The sequence below is a fragment of the Pinus tabuliformis genome, chromosome 3_1 (assembly GCF_031772625.1).
Source record: "Pinus tabuliformis cultivar Carrire ecotype Pingquan chromosome 3_1, CPIR1, whole genome shotgun sequence".
Taxonomy (NCBI): domain Eukaryota; kingdom Viridiplantae; phylum Streptophyta; class Pinopsida; order Pinales; family Pinaceae; genus Pinus; species Pinus tabuliformis.
This window is the reverse complement of record NC_142301.1, coordinates 357,962,294-357,979,897: the sequence shown is the minus strand read 5'-3', so window position 1 is coordinate 357,979,897 and position 17,604 is coordinate 357,962,294. Positions and strand designations below refer to the sequence as shown.

The 17,604-nt window shown below is 35.9% G+C and overlaps 1 protein-coding gene across 1 annotated transcript in view; it reads right to left on the bottom strand.

The window, feature by feature from the left end:
- Positions 1 to 17,604, bottom strand: part of ALA3 (aminophospholipid ATPase 3) — a 289,031-nt gene that overhangs the window by 232,539 nt on the left and 38,888 nt on the right. Inside the window, exons 4-7 of the mRNA XM_089411303.1 lie at positions 16,282 to 16,363; positions 15,953 to 16,063; positions 15,095 to 15,172; positions 14,847 to 14,943 (exon numbers count right to left, since the gene is read on the bottom strand). Coding sequence (XP_089267429.1) covers positions 14,847 to 14,943; positions 15,095 to 15,172; positions 15,953 to 16,063; positions 16,282 to 16,363 — 368 coding nt within the window. The remainder of the gene's footprint in view (positions 1 to 14,846; positions 14,944 to 15,094; positions 15,173 to 15,952; positions 16,064 to 16,281; positions 16,364 to 17,604) is intronic.

The following is a 17,604-nucleotide window of genomic DNA, read 5'->3' as shown; positions in this document are numbered from 1 at the left end:
ATCAAAATGCCTTATATCCAGACCTAAAAATATACATATCATATCAAGTTGACTATGATAAGATTGCTTGAAAGGGGGAGGTCCCTCCTATAATATAAACATGGTAGACCAAGTTTATGACTTTCACAGATATATAGATTTTCAATTATACACAGCTGCTACTAGAGGTAAATGAAACTACAGAAATTTGAAGCTTCATCATTAGAAAATCATGAATTACCCTGGAGGAGATGAGAACTATTAGCTCATATGAACTGAAATGCTTTTGGATGTTCAATATACTTAGAAAAAAATGTAGAAAAACACATTCCTATGATGTTGAGCTCCTGAAATAGATAAAAAAATCCTCATCCAAAGCCCTCTATGCCACTGTATAGAAGCATAAAAAGAAATAATCCTAAATCAAAATGCATTATATCCACCCTCTAAAAAAATCTGATTGTACATACATATGTCCACCTGTACATGGATGCTGCCTTGGCATGGACGCTCCCAGTTGCTCCTGAATGCTCCCTAATAGTAATGTTAAATTCTTAAAGTAAAAGGTATTACTTAAAATTTTAAAATCACCATTAATTGTTTCCAGATGTTTGAGAGTGTTTCCAACCTCATCAGACTTCATATGGAGAAAATAGAATTAACTATCCTATTCACAATTCAGCAGACTTAACAGTTTTCAGGATTTCGGGATCAATAGGATTGTGGCATTTCATTGGATTATATCGTGTATGATGCTATGTGATTAGAATTTAATCAAGAACACCAAAATCGTGCTGCTTTGTTCCTTGATTTTCGTGCTGCTAGTACAGTCTCTTCTTGGAATTTGTGCCCCTTCTCACTGCTGCAATTTTTCTTCCTCCTTGAAGTTTCTCTTCTCCTCATGCTCTCTCTCAAGTGTGAAGAGAAGAATGAGTTTCCCCTTTCTTCTTTTGTCTCTTTGGAAAAGATTATATCCCTAAACCTAGGATCCAATGGTTGAGATTTCATCCTCAAATCGCAGGATGTGTGGTTGAAATTAATTCTCCCAAATGAACCCCCTCATACATTGGCCTCATCACTTAAAAGTCTCCTAGTACCTTTTTCAAGTTGTGTACCTTTTTAATTTCTCTCATAAAGTGATTTTTCAAGTTGTGTACCTTTTAAAGTGATTTTTCAAGTTCTGTACCTTTTAAAGTTGTGTACCTTTGTAATGGTGTGTATGTTGAGATATGGATTTGACAGAGGTTGTGGTTGCACCGAAGGTATGATTCAGTGATTTCAGATTTGTACATTGGTTTGCCTTTGAGAAGTCGCATACATACATGTATCTGCTTCTAAGTAGTCGCGTATATATTTTGCGAAAGTTCAGAATATGTATGCAGGTGTCGAGAATGGTAAGTGCATACATACGCGGATGTGCTTTGTAAAAGTCGCGAATACATGCTACGGTTTTGCAGTATGGATTGTTGATGATATTTGATCAGTTATGTTATGTTTGTTGTTGTCTCTCAATGATGTCTCTCTCATAATAATTTGTGTTTTATAGTACTAGTTGGGTTGATTTGGTTATGGAATGGAATGTTGATTAGTGATGATGCTATTGTATGGTGATCTGTATTTGGTTCAGTAATCTGTGATGAATTCAATATAAGATTCAGTGTTACAGTTGTTGAGAAATCTAGGGCATCAATTTTAGGTGATTTCTCTTCTTTAGATAACTGCTTGTGAATGCTTTTTACTTTCTTAGATAGGATCTTTCTTTACTTAGATTATTAGTGTTCTTTTTTATCAAACAACTACCAATGCATATATCATAAAGAGACAAGAGACACAGAATATAAGCTATCAGCGAGGGCCAAAACCTCTCCTTCTTGAGAGGAAAACCCGAACAAATTCTTTTTCTTATAGGGATTCCTATTGACGAATACCAAGACTAAAACCCTTGACCTACTTGCCACTCCAAGACGAAGACACAAGCTCCCTATTGAAAATATTGTAACTAGGTTTGGTCTTCGTAATATCAAATATTGTAATGATGTAATTTGTATCAAGAAAATTTTATATTTTTGCTTGAGACATGGGTTTCATGCTCAAGAAGTTTCTTGGTCTAGTTGTGGCTCCCATTGAGAGCCTTAGGATGAGTCATGTAAAAAGAAGACAATCATGTATTGTTACACTTGTAAATGTAATTGTTGTAAGTCAAAAGTCCTTCTAGATCATCAATGAAATACTCCAAAATGTACCCACCGAATTGATGCAAAGAAACCACTTGAAATAATTCATTTGGACAATTCTGGAAGCCTCTTATTATGTCGGCCTAATCAAGGGATCACGTCGGCCTAGAGATGAGGAGGCAAGCCTATATAAAGGCAGCGTTGATACCTCCTCACAACACACATTCATTCTCATTCATTCATGAAGGAAAAGCGAAGTGAAAGGGTCGAAGAAAAGGTAGCCGCAGTCAATGAGGAAGTTTGTTCCCTCATCCGAGTTCATCATCAAGTCTGTTCACACATGTGGCATTCTGATCTGATCTAGGGCATCACTTTGTATGAGTATGTTATTGGGTTAGAGGTTCGATCTAGCAGCAGTTTGAAGGAGGAAGTCATTGCCAAGGAGATCGAAGTCATAAAAGGGCTAGAAGAGCCCTAACCCTCCTAGCACGTGTGTCCACGTTCTGAAGTGGAAGGTTCTGTTCTCACTGTTCTATAACAGTCACTATTTTGGTATCACAAGATCTCATATCAAGCTCAAATCAAAAGGTTATAACTTATAATATGTATGATGAGTCTACAAGAAGTGCGAGGATAAGAGAAGGCTAGATGAGCCTGTCCTAAACCATATTTGCTGACTATCATACTCTTGTTGCAGACCTGCTATACTATTCAAAATTGCAGAAGGAGACAACTTGTTTGGGTACATGTTTGGAGGTATTGTCATTTTGATGTTGAAGGCATTGTTGAGTCAAAGTTTGGGTCTTGGAATTCATCAATAAAGATTCTATAAGAAAGAGTTCAAAGGGTTTTTCCTCTCACGATTTGGAGAGGTTTTTGCCCTAGCATGGTGCCAATATCTTGTGTACTTGTGTATTGTTGATCTTCTTGTTTTGATAGCTGGTTTATGATAATAACACATGTTAACAATAAGAAGTAGAATCTAATATCACAAGCAGTTATCATAGTTAAGAGAAATTGAATATTTAAATTGCCCTTAATTTCTCAACATGGTATCAAAGCGAGGTTCTACAAAGGGCTTGAAGAAGATCACTTCACTCAAGAAGAAATTGGCAAGCATTGGATCAGTTATGATAAGTTTCATCAATCAAAAGATCAAGCAAGTATGGGTTAATCTTATCAACAGATCTACAAAAGTTGATGGCTTATTCTCCACTCTCTGGCACGTTTCAAGATGAGAATATTTGGGTAATCGATAGTGGAGCTTCAAGGCATATGACGGGACACAATCATCAACTCAAGACTCTCTCCAAGGGAAAATCTTCCTATTTTGTGGAGCTTGGTGACAAAAAAAATTATCCAGTAGAAGGCATTGGATCTACCTCCATCAAGCTTGAAGATGGAAGCAACATTCATCTCAACAACATCCTTTATGTTCCAGGTCTGTGCAAAAATCTTATTTCTATTTCATATTTAGAAGAAAAAGGTGATAGAGTTGCTTTTATAGATGGAAGGGTGGTTGTTTACGCTAAAGATTCAAGGATTGAAAAGGCTAGAACCATTGGTGTCCGAAAAGGCAGATTATGTAGATTGGCTTCTCCTATAAATCAAGCACTTGTTCATATTGAAATTAGCCCATGTGAATTATGGCATAGAAGATTGGGTCACCTTCACTAAAAAATTCTTCCAACCCTAAATTCCATAGTAAATGGAATCCCGAATCTCAAAGAAGAACATGAAGGTGTATGTAAAGGCTGTGCGTTGGGCAAAATTGCAAAGAAACCATTTGGTCATAGCACATCTTATGCTCAAGAGATACTTGATCTCATACACTCTGATGTCTGTGATCCCAAATTTAGAGGTAAGCTTCCTTTCAAATGTTTTGCTTGTGGAAGAGTAGGTCACTACGCAGCTAAATGCCCTTATAAAGAAAATCATGAGAAAGGAAAGAATTCCTCAAAAGTGAATGTTAGAGGAAGGTTTGATAACAAGAAAAGTTTCTATACACACGAAGATAGTGATTATTCTTCAAATAATGAAGATGTTGAATATGATCAAGAATATCAATTACTTATGGCATTTGAAGAGAAATATGATGAATCTGATGATGTTTTTATGGATGCTCTAGAAGAAAAAGATACTCTCATTGAAGAAATAACTCAGCTAAAAATCTGTCTGGAAGAAGCTAAATTAGCTAAAGAAGTTTTGAAGAAACAAATTCTAGAAAAAGAAAGGCACAGTGAAAGGTTAGAACTTGAAATAGTGGGTCTAAGAAAGGAACTTGAGAAAACAAAGGCTCTAAATCTTAGATTTGCTAAAGGATCTGAGACTTTAGAAGAAATCATCAAAGTACAACGCTCTCCTCTAATAAAGACAGGTCTTGGATACAATGGTGAATCATCAAAGACTATAAAATCTTCTGAAACAGGTACAAGAAGCTATCTCAATGCAGTGAAGGGAAGTAGTCATCAAAATTCTAACTTTCAACAAAGGAATGAGGGATCAAATGTCTCTCAAGTAAAACATCCTTACCACAATCAAAGGAAAATTACTCAAAAAGGTACTATACTCCCAGGTACTCCTACTTCAATGGTCACTTGTCATAATTTTGGTCATAAAGTTGTTCAATGTGTTGCTTATAAAACTATTATGACTAGAGAAGCAAGAAAACAAAAGAATGAGATTGGGGCAAAGAAATCTTCTTACAATGTCTTCTCACCTCTTCAAGATGAAATTGAATGTTTTGTTTACAATAACTTTGGTCATAAAGAAACTAAATGCAAAAACAGAACAAGACCATCCTATCAACATGAACAGAAGACAATAACACCCAAGGTATGGAAAAAGAAAACCATAGACTTTGAAAATTGTGGTCTAGCTTTATATGCAAGAGATCAAGAAAATATATGGTACATTGATAGCGGATGTTCAAAGCATATGACAGGTGACAAAGATAAGTTTATGTCTTTTAATGAAATAAAGAAAGAAAAGAATGTAACTTTTGGAAATAATTCACTTGCTGCTATCAAAGGGAAAGGAACTGTGCTATTAAAGAAAAAGGTCAAGGCTGGAAATGTTTTATTTGTTGATGGATTAAGACATAACTTGTTGAGTGTTAGTCAAATGTGTGACCAAGGGCATGAAGTTGTTTTCAGATCAAAGAACTGTATGGTAAGAAATATGGACACAGGTAAGATCATAATAAAGGGAACAAGAACTCCAGGAAATGTCTATGTCTTGGAAGGCGGCCAAGAACATTGTTACTTAAGCAAATCTGAAGAAAGTTGGCTTTGGCACAAAAGATTGGGACACCTTAGCTTTTCTCAATTATACAAATCAAGCAAAATGAGAGCAATACGTGACTTACCCAACATCTCTCCACCGGAAAATAACATTTGCAAATCATGCCAATTTGGTAAGCAAACCAGAGTTCAGTTTAATGCTAAAGAAGGTACTTCAAGTAAGCCACTTGAACTTATTCATACTAATTTGTGTGGTCCTATGAGAAAGAAGTCTCCTCAGGGTGAACAATATTTCATATTATTCATTGATGATTTTACAAGAATGTGTTGGATTGGCTTACTTAAACATAAAGATGAAGCATTTGATAAATTTAAAGTATTCAAGGCTTTGGTAGAAAATGAGTTAGATTTGAAAATCAAATGTCTTAGATCTGATAGAGGAGGAGAGTTTATATTAGATGAGTTTTTCAATTTTTGTGAACAACATGGCATCAAAAGACAGTTTTCTATAGCTAAGACTCCTCAACAAAATGGAGTGGCAGAAAGAATGAATAGAACAATCCAACAAATGGCACGAGCCATGCTTGATGAATCAGGAACTCCACATACCTTGGGGGGAAGCAACACATACAGCCATGAATATACTTAACAAAGCTCATGTTTGAGTAAACAGTGATAAAACTCCTTGTGAACTATGGTTTGGTAACCCTCCAACTGTCAAACATTTTAGAATTTTTTGAAGCAAATATTACATAAAGAATAATGATGATAATCTTGGAAAGTTTGAATCTCGAGTTGATGAAAGAATCCTCCTTGGATACTCTTCTAGAAGCAAGGGATATAAATTCTATAATAAAGGGCTTCAAAAGATTGTTGAATGCATTGACATTGTGATTGATGAAACATCCACGGGTACCAAAAAGCAAGCTCCAGTAGATGACGAACTAGTTCCTACTACAAGTCAGATGGTTGTAGCAGAATGTAATAGAGAAGCATCAAAAAAAAAGAAGTGAAGATACAGATACATCAGAAAAGACACCTTCAAGGTATGTTCAGAAAAATCATCCGGAATCTCAACTTCTAGGTGAAAAGGAAGCAAGAGTACAAACTAGAAGAACTCTAATTAGAACTTCTAGTTACTTAGCCTTACTATCCACAGTCTATGCAAAGGCTATGCTCAACCGGAAGGAATAGACTTTGAAGAAACATTTGCATCTGTAGCTAGACTTGAAGCCATAAGAATGTTTCTTGCACTTTCAAGCTTTCATGACTTTAAAGTATATCAAACAGATATTAAATCTGCATTTTTAAGTGGGGATCTAGAAAAAGTTTATATTGAACAACCTGAAGGCTTCATTCTAGGCAATGATAAAAATCTTGTTTGCAAACTTAAGAAGGCATTGTATGGGTTAAAACAAGCTCTTCGTGCATGGTATTATCGTATTGGCAGGTATCTTCAACAATAAGGCTTCACAAGGGGGTCTGCAGATAGCAACCTATATACAAAATTTGATACAAACAAAGTTTTGATAGTTGTTGTTTATGTAGATGACATCATATTTGTTAGTAATGTAGAATCTATGAGTTAAGAATTTGCTTCAGTTATGCGGCAAGAATTTGAGATGTCTCTAGTTGGTGACCTAACATACTTTCTTGGTCTTCAAGTTCAACAAACAAAGAATGGTATCTTTCTTTCACAAACCAGGTACCTCAAGCAGATTTTGAAAAATACGGAATGGAATATTGCAAGCATGTATGCACAGCAATGGTAACAGGACGCAATCTTAGTGAAAATGATGATTTTCCTTCAGTTAATCAACCAAAATACAGGTCTATGATCAAAAGCTTGCTCTACCTTACAGGCACAAGACCAGATATTATGCATGCAGTTGGGATTGTTGGACGATTTCAAGCAAATCCTAAAGAAACTCATGTCCAAGCAGTTAAGAGAATATTCAAGTATCTACAAAGAACTCAATATTTAGTCTATGATATCCCAAAAACACAAACTTTGCACTTCATGCTTACACAGACGCAGATTGGGCAAGCAATATTGATGATCGAAAAAGTACTAGTGGAGGAGCATTTTATTTGGGACCTTGCTTGGTATCATGGTTCAGTAAGAAACAAAGCTCCATCGCTTTATCTACTACTGAGGTAGAATATGTTGTTGCATCTTGTTGTACTCAACTTCTATGGATGATGCAAACATTACAAGGCATTCAAATCACTTGTCCTCAACTTGTACCTATTCTTTGTGACAATACTAGTGCCATAAGTATCTCTAAAAAAAAATTCATGCACTCAAAAACCAAGCATATTCCAATCAAATATCACTTTTTGAGAGAACAGGTGCTTGAACAAAAGGTCAAACTGGAATATGTTCCTTCAAAGAAAAAAGGTTGCACATATATTTACAAAGTCACTTTCCATGTGAATCCTTTGAATATCTCAGACAAAAATTAGGAATGATCTCTACTTCATCACTATGCTAATTATTCTGACTAGTATTTCATGTTCAGGGGGAGCTGAGACTCTAAATTACTACAGTTTACTTTCTGTACGCGGATTACATGAAGGACAATCGCGTATATATGCGAGTTTTTGATCTATACAGTCGTGTATGTTTCTTTGAGATGAAGAAATAGTGGGACAGACTCAAGGAGAGTTTCTGATATGCTTCAATCAGTTATTATTTGTCCTTCTGGTTCTGACATTGATTGGTTAGTCTGTTGGTGATGCTTAGATTTTACTTAGAAATGATATTGGTTTATGATGGTTCATGAATTGCTGCAATATGTCATTGTTGCTTTGGTTCTTTTGATGGCTTTGTTGATTGATGAGTTAGATATGATCAAACCTAACAATGAGTAGTTGGCACAAGTTCAGGGGGAGCATCTATTATGCACATTATTGGCATTATAGCTACTTGAGTACTACTTGCTAAATGATGATTTTTCATGGTTCATTCATTACTTGTTGCAATTGATGAAGAGATCTGCTAAATATATTGGTTGATGATGTTACTACTTCGTTCTATGTCTTGTGATGTTTGAAAGCATTGGTCATATATTGATGTTATTTGTCTCCTAATGTAAAAGTCATGTAAAGACCCATATATTGTAAAATTAAATCAAGTATGCATTGTTGGAGTCAAGTCATTTATGTATGTAATCCCATTACTTTGGGCATTTGATGTAATGTTGAGTCAAATATGTAACCCCACTATGTTGGGTGATTGATGTAAGCATGAGTCCTTGGTGATAAGAAAGGTCATATTTGGTTAAGTCATAGAGTCAAGTACTTCATTGAATATCTTCCAAAAGATTCAGCATATGCTCAGGGGGAGCATGGTCAGTATACAGTCTTCATCTTCAACAAATCAGCCCTACAGTGATCCTCTCTACACAAGGGAAGAGAAGTCTTCATTCAACATTGGTCAGCCCTTTGCCCTTGATGTCAAAGGGGGAGAGAAGCTTGGTGTTTAGCTTGATATGTTTACATATGTTTTTGCAGATATTTACAAGTGGTGGTGTCCAAACACCAAAGTGGTTGCCATCAAGTCCAAAGGGGGAGATTGTTGGCATTATGGCTAATGTGTTGTCCTTGATGGCAACCTACTTGATAGAGATGTCAACATGATGGTTATGCAGATGCTACAGGTGATATGAACAAAGGAATATTAGTTCAAAGACAGATGGATGGAAAAGATAAAGTGTGAGAAAGTATACGCGGGTCCTGTGAAGCAAGATTGCATACATACACAAGTATGGTGAAGAGAAGTCGCGTACAGAATCTACACCATGGTATTATGAATACCAGGGGTCTTTACCATGGTATTGGCCCATAGTATTTGGAAGCGACAACGAATATTTGATCCCGTCAAAGAATACTTACAACATAACCAAGGTATTTACCTAAGGTATTGGCTAAGGAAAATACTATATAAAGAGATGGAGATCAAGGTGTTGGGTGTGCAAGTTTTGAATTGTTTATGAATGATTTGATCTGAAACAAGTGTGCACCAGGGAACTTGGAGATGGATCAGATCTGATAGATCTGAAATGAATACATATTGGTTAATCTATTTATGATTTGATAGATCTATGATGATGATATAATGATGTGTGACTGTAATGGTGTGTATGTCGAGATTTGGGTTTGACAAATGTTGTGGTTGCAACGAAGGTATGATTCAGTGATTTCAGATTTGTACGTTGGTTTGCCTCTAAGAAGTCGCATACATACGCGTATCTGCTTCTAAGTAGTCGCGTATATATTCTGCGAAAGTTCAGAATCTGTACGCAGGTGTTAAGAATGGTAAGTGCGTACATACGTGTATGTGCTTTGTAAAAGTTGTGTATACATGCTAGGGTTTTGCAGTATGGGTTGTTGATGATATTTGATCAATTCTATTATGTTTGTTGCTGTCTATCAATGATGTCTCTCTCATAATAATCTGTGTTTGACAGTACTGGTTGGGTTGATTTGGTTATGGAATGGAATGTTGATTAGTGATGATGCTACTATATGGTGATCTATATTTGGTTCAGTAATCTGTGATGAATTCAGTATAAGATTTAGTGATTGATTCAGTGTTACAGTGATTCAAATTCAGGTATCAGTAATTTGAGATCTATACATAGGTCTTCTTTAGGGGAAGTGCGTACATATGCGGGTATGATTCAGAACAGTAGTGTATACATTTTGACATATGTTTGATCAGGGTTTGCAGTGACAACATTTGGTTTCTGTGATGAACAGTACATGGTAGGGTATACTTATGAATGGTTGTGCATTGATTTGAATGGATTGGTTTGATCTAGTTGCATTGGTTGATTAAGCTTCAGTGATTGATTTGATGATTCAGTTGGTTCAGTGATTGGGTGATTTGATTCAATGATTGGTTTCAGAATTGTTACTTAATGATGAAAGTGGATCCAGTATGAAATATTATGAAAAGTGGTCCACCCTTCCGGTAGGAGCCGGTAAACAAAGTCAAGGGGTTGGAGCTCCCTTCCAGTAGGTGCTGGAAAACGAGAGAAGGTTGTAGCCTTCTACAGGTGGGTGCCTGTATATTGGTTAGAGTTTGCACCAGTACAAGATTGTAAGAAGTTTTTCTTTTAATAAAAGAGAAAACAAAGACGACAGCAGCGATGGTTTTCTCCCACATTGGGTTTCCACCTAAAAATCCTGGTGTTCATGTGTGTTGATATGATTCTTGTGTGTTGATGATCTTTCTGCTTCTTACTACTCATGATTACTGCTTAATTAATGAATAATGAAGTAATGATGCACTGATTAAAGTTGAACATATTAGTTATCTGGATATACGCGGGTTGCCTTAATAATAGTCGTGTACATACGCTAGTTTCCTTTATAACAGTAGCGTACACAAATCAGAATAAGAAATTGGAAATTTGAAGCGAGTAAAACACTGATTCACCCCCCCCCCCCCCCCCCGCTTTCAGTTTTTTTCCAAACACATCTTTGGTGGTCTGTGCTCCCTTCCTAACCACTTGTGTCTCCCCACTGCCTCTTGAGCCTCCTTCAGGGTCTCCCGAAGCCATCTTGGCTTCCACTTCCGTGTGTAGTCTCCTATGGTGATATGGGAAAATCCTCAACTGGTGCCTCTCCTCCTGATATGGAAGGCTTGGCTATAACCAATGGAGATCCTAGACTCTAGGATTTTGTGCCTGATGAGCTTGTACCAGGTGATTCTGAACCAAGTGAAATTGTACTCGGTGAACCTTTCACCCCTGATGAAGGTGAAGCTCATGATCCTGATGTACCACCTAATGCACCTAAAACCTATAGTGTGGCCCCCAGCTGGGGAGCTTGCTCCTCTACCTGATCAACCTCCTGAAACCTCCTCAAAGCCCTCTCCTCCTCAAATGTCACATCTCTCCTCAGGACAATCTTCCTATGCAGGAAGATATATACAGTAGGCTTTGTTGGTCTCATTGTAACCCACTTAGATACCCTTCTCTACAATGGGCTCCAACTTCGTCCTCTTCTCCTCAGGGACGTGTGAATATGTAAGGCACCCAAATATCCTCATGTGCCTAACTTCCTCTTGTCGGTAAACACCTCGTCAAGAGTCGTCTTCCCCAAGACTCTGTGTGGGCTCCTGTTCTGCAAATATATAGCAATGTTACACGCCTCGGCCCACAAGAAGAAATGTAAACTTTGATCATGCAACATCGCTCTAGCTGCACCCACAATGGTCTTGTTTTTCCTCTTTGCCACCCCATTCTGTTGGGGGTTATAAGGTACAATTAGCTCCCTCTTGATGCCAACACTCCCACAAAACTCCCTCATCTCGGTGGAGGTATACTCACCCCCATTCTTTGATCTCAACACCCTAATTTTCCTCCCTGTTTGGTTCTCCGCAAGAGCCTTAAACTCTTAGAATCTCTGGAAGACCTCATCCTTGGTCTTCAGGAGGTAAATCCAAGAATTATTTAGGTGGCTTAGATTTAATCTCAAACATTGATCAAAGCAAGTTATGATATAATCCTAGCCATCTATCACTTTGGAGATTGAGGCTTAGTGATTTTGCTCAATTTGAAATTATAAAAGGAGCCTAAGGGAGAGGATGTAGACACAAAAAATGGAGAGATTCCAGTAGATTTGCATGAGACTATTGTAGGTTTGTGACAAGCTAAAGAAATCATAAAGTGAGCACCAAGGGACAATAAGTGTTTTCCAAAAGAGAAAGTAGAGGCCAAGCTTGAGCACAGAGGTCGAAATTTGGAGAGAAGCCGAATTTTTTGAGTAGGTCAAATTTGTGGGTGTGAGGGCAAGATTCCAACAAGGGGGGCACATGGAGCAAGGGAGGCCATATTCTTCTAGTGCATAGATCATGTAGGTGAGGGGCTCAAAATCCAAATGAGTAGGCCAAGATCTGCCAGGAAAAAACCGAGTTACCTCCAACGAGGGTCGAATTTCCATAGGCCAAATTTCTCTTAAGCCTAAAATATAGTGGGTTTCGCCAGGTTCTATTATTGCTATTTTTGTGTATTTCTAAGGCCCATTTTCCTTGTGAGGGGAGCACTGAATTTTCCAGAGAAAAATTAATGAAGGAGAATTTGTTTGGGGCAAATTTATTGTGTTTTTTGTGGTTGTTTTGTGACTAGTTTTTTTAATGTCTCTGCTACAAAATTATAGAGTTAAAAGTACCATACTATTTCTGTTTTGCAGTGTTCAGGATATATTTACTGCAAAAAATAAATTTGATGAGTAAAATATTTTCTAGGGCTAAAATAACTGCAAAAAACAAAATTAAAACTGGCACTTAAAAATTAACACTAAATTACAAGCCGGTAAAAGTTAGTTTATTTTCCTTAACTTTGTTTGGATTTAAATCACTCCAAAGAAACCATAGAATAGTTTGTATCCTAGACTCCACATGTTCTAGTATGAGAAGGCACTAGTCTATGTCACTTGTGTCAGTCACCTAATTCTAAAATATAAAAATCATTTTTCTTTTTGTTTTATGGTAAATAAGGGTTAAATTGCAACAAAAACTTGTGAATTTTAACATTTAATGACTTGTTGATGTATGCCCTCAGGTTAGGTCTTGTTTAAAAGTGCATTAGAGAAGCTGAATTGAAGTTCATGCATTTTCAGTCATTTTCAAGGGTTGACATCAAACATTATTTGATGTTACATGCTTCAATAACCATCAAAATTTGTTGTAATTTTGTCCTTAGTTTACTGTTAAAATTATCCTTCATCTCACATCATTTTACACAATTTTAACGGCCCAATTTACTATTGTTATAAACTAATTTTCGTTGCGATTTTCCAGCCTAAACCTTAGTTTATAATAACCTTGAGCTTTTCTTGATTTCTTATGTTCAGGTAAGCTATTTGAGGCTCCTTAGGCTAACCCTAGCCTTGGGATTGATCCATAGATCCCTTTAACGCAAACATTGAATTTGCTCCATCATCCACCACAAACCCTAGTTTGGCATACCTTTATCCGGTGGATTTTGTTGTAGTATCCTTAGGGTGCACTTATCTTAAAATCTTTGGGTTACTTGATCCCTGAGCCCTACCAGGAAAGCCTTGGATTGTGTCCTTCATTAAATAGGGGGGAGTAATTGCAAAGGGGACAATGATAACACTCCCGTGTTTTGCACATTGTCTAGGTCATCTAATGAGGATTTGCACTACGCTACTAGATTTTGTTGTAACAATCCTATTATAAGATCTCTAGCCAAAAATGGAAACAATTCCAACCAAACATGAAAATAATTCTAAAGTCAGCAAAAAAGAAATTTCACTTCTTTTGATCGTATTCCTTATACTTTGAGTTGTAGAAAGTGTGTGACCAAACAAGATCCTGCAAGATATAAGAATTTAATATCATTTAAAAACATTCTAGAAAACAACTATTCTTGACTTTTCCCATGTACATGCATTAATTGCATCGGGAGGCGCTCTTCAGCCCAGTATGGGGAAGATGTTGCAGTGTCCATAAAATGGAATGTTAGATGATAGATCAAAAATAATAACAATAAAACATAATGTCAACTAAATTAAAAATAATAATAAAAATAATAAATCAATTCAATTCAATTTGTTAAATTGCAATTTTGTTTTTATTCGTAAAATTATAGACACTTTTTCCAAAATAGAAGTTAAAACATAAGCATATCACATTAAAACAAATTTAAATAACAATGATTCATTTTCATAACCATGATATTTTAAAACATATAAAAGCTTAATAAATTTTATTAATAAACATATAATTAGAAATAGAAATATATAGAGAGGTGAAATATATATATAAAATATAAATAGTAGATATATGTTAAGAACCATTTTATCATTAAATTAAAATAATTAAACTCTTTTTCTAAACTATATATATAATCAATAATATGGATATCACATTCAAAAATAAAATTATAAAACACGTCCAAAAAAAGAGTGTCAAGCGCATATATATGTAACTATATGTATCATCAGGGTTCTAATTAAATTGAAAATTAGAATATTTATATGTATAAAGATGTGTTATTTATATAAATATAAATAATATTATTAAGAACTACCATAGATCCATCTTAACTTCACATCTACCAAGCACCAAGAGGAATCAAATCTCTTGAAGTGCAAACCTTTCCTCAAGTTTTGCACTCAAAAAGAGGTTTGCATTTTGAAAGATTCGATCCCTCTCGACACTTGGTAGATCCAGACTTAAGATGAATCTTATAGTTAGTAGCATACACCACACAATAGAAGCATATTGACATTGATAACTTCCGACCATAAAACCCTCATCATGGATTTAAATACCTAACGATCAAAAGAAGAGGTTTCAGAATGAGAAATAGAGTACCTACTAGCAAACTGATGTTAAGTTTAATGAGAAATGAAACATGCACTGTGATTCAAACCGATAGGTCATTTAACAATGTTGTTAAAAACCCCTGACCTTTAAATTCAGATGCTTTATCAGGATATAAGTAGTCCCATGTTCTTTCTAATGCTTTTCTGATTTTCAAATTTGTCTCACCATCCAGATTTGCTGTCTGCATAATAAAAGTAGTTTACCAATTAATCATCTTGGAGAGATCCCAAGGCATAAATACCAGAAGTTAAGAAAAAAGAATCATACCCAAAAACGTAAGTGAAGAAAAAAAGTAAATATGATATCAAAACAATTGAGTTAGAATTCTTAACCTCAATGTAGCAAATACCATCAGGGTTTGTACTAGACAAGAACAGCAGATCTGCTGGAAAGAAATCGTCTTGCTTAACCTGTGTGCAAAAAAAGAATCAAAACAAATGCAAAATGTAGAACACTAACCATCCACTGACAACATAAATAATGACATCCTATCCTGTCATAATTAGACATTCGACACATAGATCTCAGTGTTCAGCAAGGGTGATGATATTACGTCTACGTACTTGACATTGTTCTCTTTTCTATTACATATTTGGCAGTCGAATTAGTCAGTCTTTTATCTCAGTTATACACAAAACAAAAATCGAGCAAAATAATAACCAACCCTAGTGATATTGAGCTATGTTTGCAAATATGTGTGACATATATCTTTCTCAAATAACCATGATTCTCTCTAGGCATTCATCCTTGAGAACAATTTTTATTGACCGTCATACAATCAATGATTTCCAGACCGATATTAATTTAGCAACCATACAAAAAATGATAGCATATGCAATGATCCAATTACGATTACAGCCAGCATGATTTTCAAAACATATTAACTAAATCTCACATCGTGTATGTTTCTCTGGACAACATTCACAAGAATCTTGGTTCCACTAGTAAAAATTAACCCTTTGGTGCCAAAAAGAATTTTGAACTAAACTTTTATGATGGCCACTAAATAACCTTCTAAATTAGCACTAAATCACTGCAACAACATAACAATAATTATACCGCTGACTTACACCAATGACCAAACACTCCCTATTTTTTTCAATTATTACAAGCCCTGCACGATAAGGACTGTATTAATCTTATTAACTTGTAGGCTGACGTTAAAGCCAAGGGGCATATGAAACACTTACACGAACAAGATCCCCAACCTGTAACTTCTTCCAAGGGATTTTAATCCACATGCTATCCTGAAGCACTTCAACTGGTGTGCTATTGACTACTTTGTCATTGGCAAACCGTTTCTGAGTTCACAAAGTAAGAATGTTAACTGCAAACAAATAATTATAACAGCATTCGAATGTGAATACTCAAGTTCACAAATGCTAACTAATCCCCAATGCAATGACAAAACAGCCCTATTGAAAAAACAACTACAACATCTAAGTAAGAATATTTCAAATTACTGTAACATATCTGAAATTTTATCAGGCAAAATAAAACTTTTTTAACATACACTTACCCAATCCTCAAATGCCTCCTTAATAAGGGAAGCACATAGCACTAATGACAAAGGGACAACATTTGTGATAGGACTCACTGGACTGCATAGAAAAATTGCTCGTAAGTAGAAAATTTAAGAAGCATAAACTGCAAGCAATATCAGATCTATCAAAAGAACAACGTAAATCCACAAAAACAAAAAAATTATATACCATTTTGAGAAAAATAGAGAACAGAAAAGAATTAAACTAAACTAGGTCTATGTTTAAGTTTACCTCTTTCAAGCTGAAAATTGTTTAACTTCAAAAGAATAAAACAAATAAGTTAAAATTATCAAACTTCAAAATTGCAATAACATAGATTTAATCAGTGATTAACCAGTGTTCCATGGGGGATGTTCCCAACCCTTGGAATACAATCCCAAGCATGGGAATGCTATCAGGAATGTTCCCTGCCATCCCCAATAAACTAGAAACGACAAAGCACATGGATGCAGTATTTTAAAACTCAGCTATCTCAGACTCGAACTCAGATGAGTTGACCCTCAATGGCACCGACTCAGCCACTAAACTGGCTCAGGGGACTGGTTCAGTAACAAACCAGCCCAGCTCAACCGAATGCATAACAGGTCAGTTCATTATAGGCCAGGATACACCATACCATTTAGGGTGAGAAAATCATTTTTTTATAAAATTTACCTAAACTAAACTTTCTCTCACTCCAAACCCTAACAACACACTTCATTGGTCATTTGAGTGTTTATGTTGAGCTTTGTAGCTCGGAAGGTACTTCAAGTCTTGTGTCTTGGCTAGAAGGACCTTGATTTGCCTCGTTAGGAGCTTGCATTTGACATGCAGAGTGTCCAAGTGAGTTGCACACATGTTGATGCATTGTGTGTAACATGCATGAGTTGCACATGTAAGGCAAGCTAAATTTATGACTTGTATTTGAGTTAAAGTAGAGAAAGTTAAAGATAGGATAGTTAACTAAACTAATGTCAGTTAACTTGACGAGCTAATTTTGGCCATCAATCTTGGCTTAGGAAAGCTATAAATTGAGCCTAATGTGAAGCTAAGACACAGAACAGCAGCACAAGATTGAGAGAGGATTCTCAGTGAATGTGTGTTGGGTCCGAGAAAGTGCAATGACGCTGGTGATCAGTTTTGTATTTTCTCAATTGGCCATTATCCCTGCTACGGGAGCCCAAGTAACTTCCGTGATTAATTTATTAATGAAGAATTGTTGATTGGGCAGGATGGAGTAATTTTGCTTTGCTAAATATTTTGAAAAGGAACTTAGTTGTGTATTCGTTCAGCAAATAATCGTTGGGAACCAAATACCG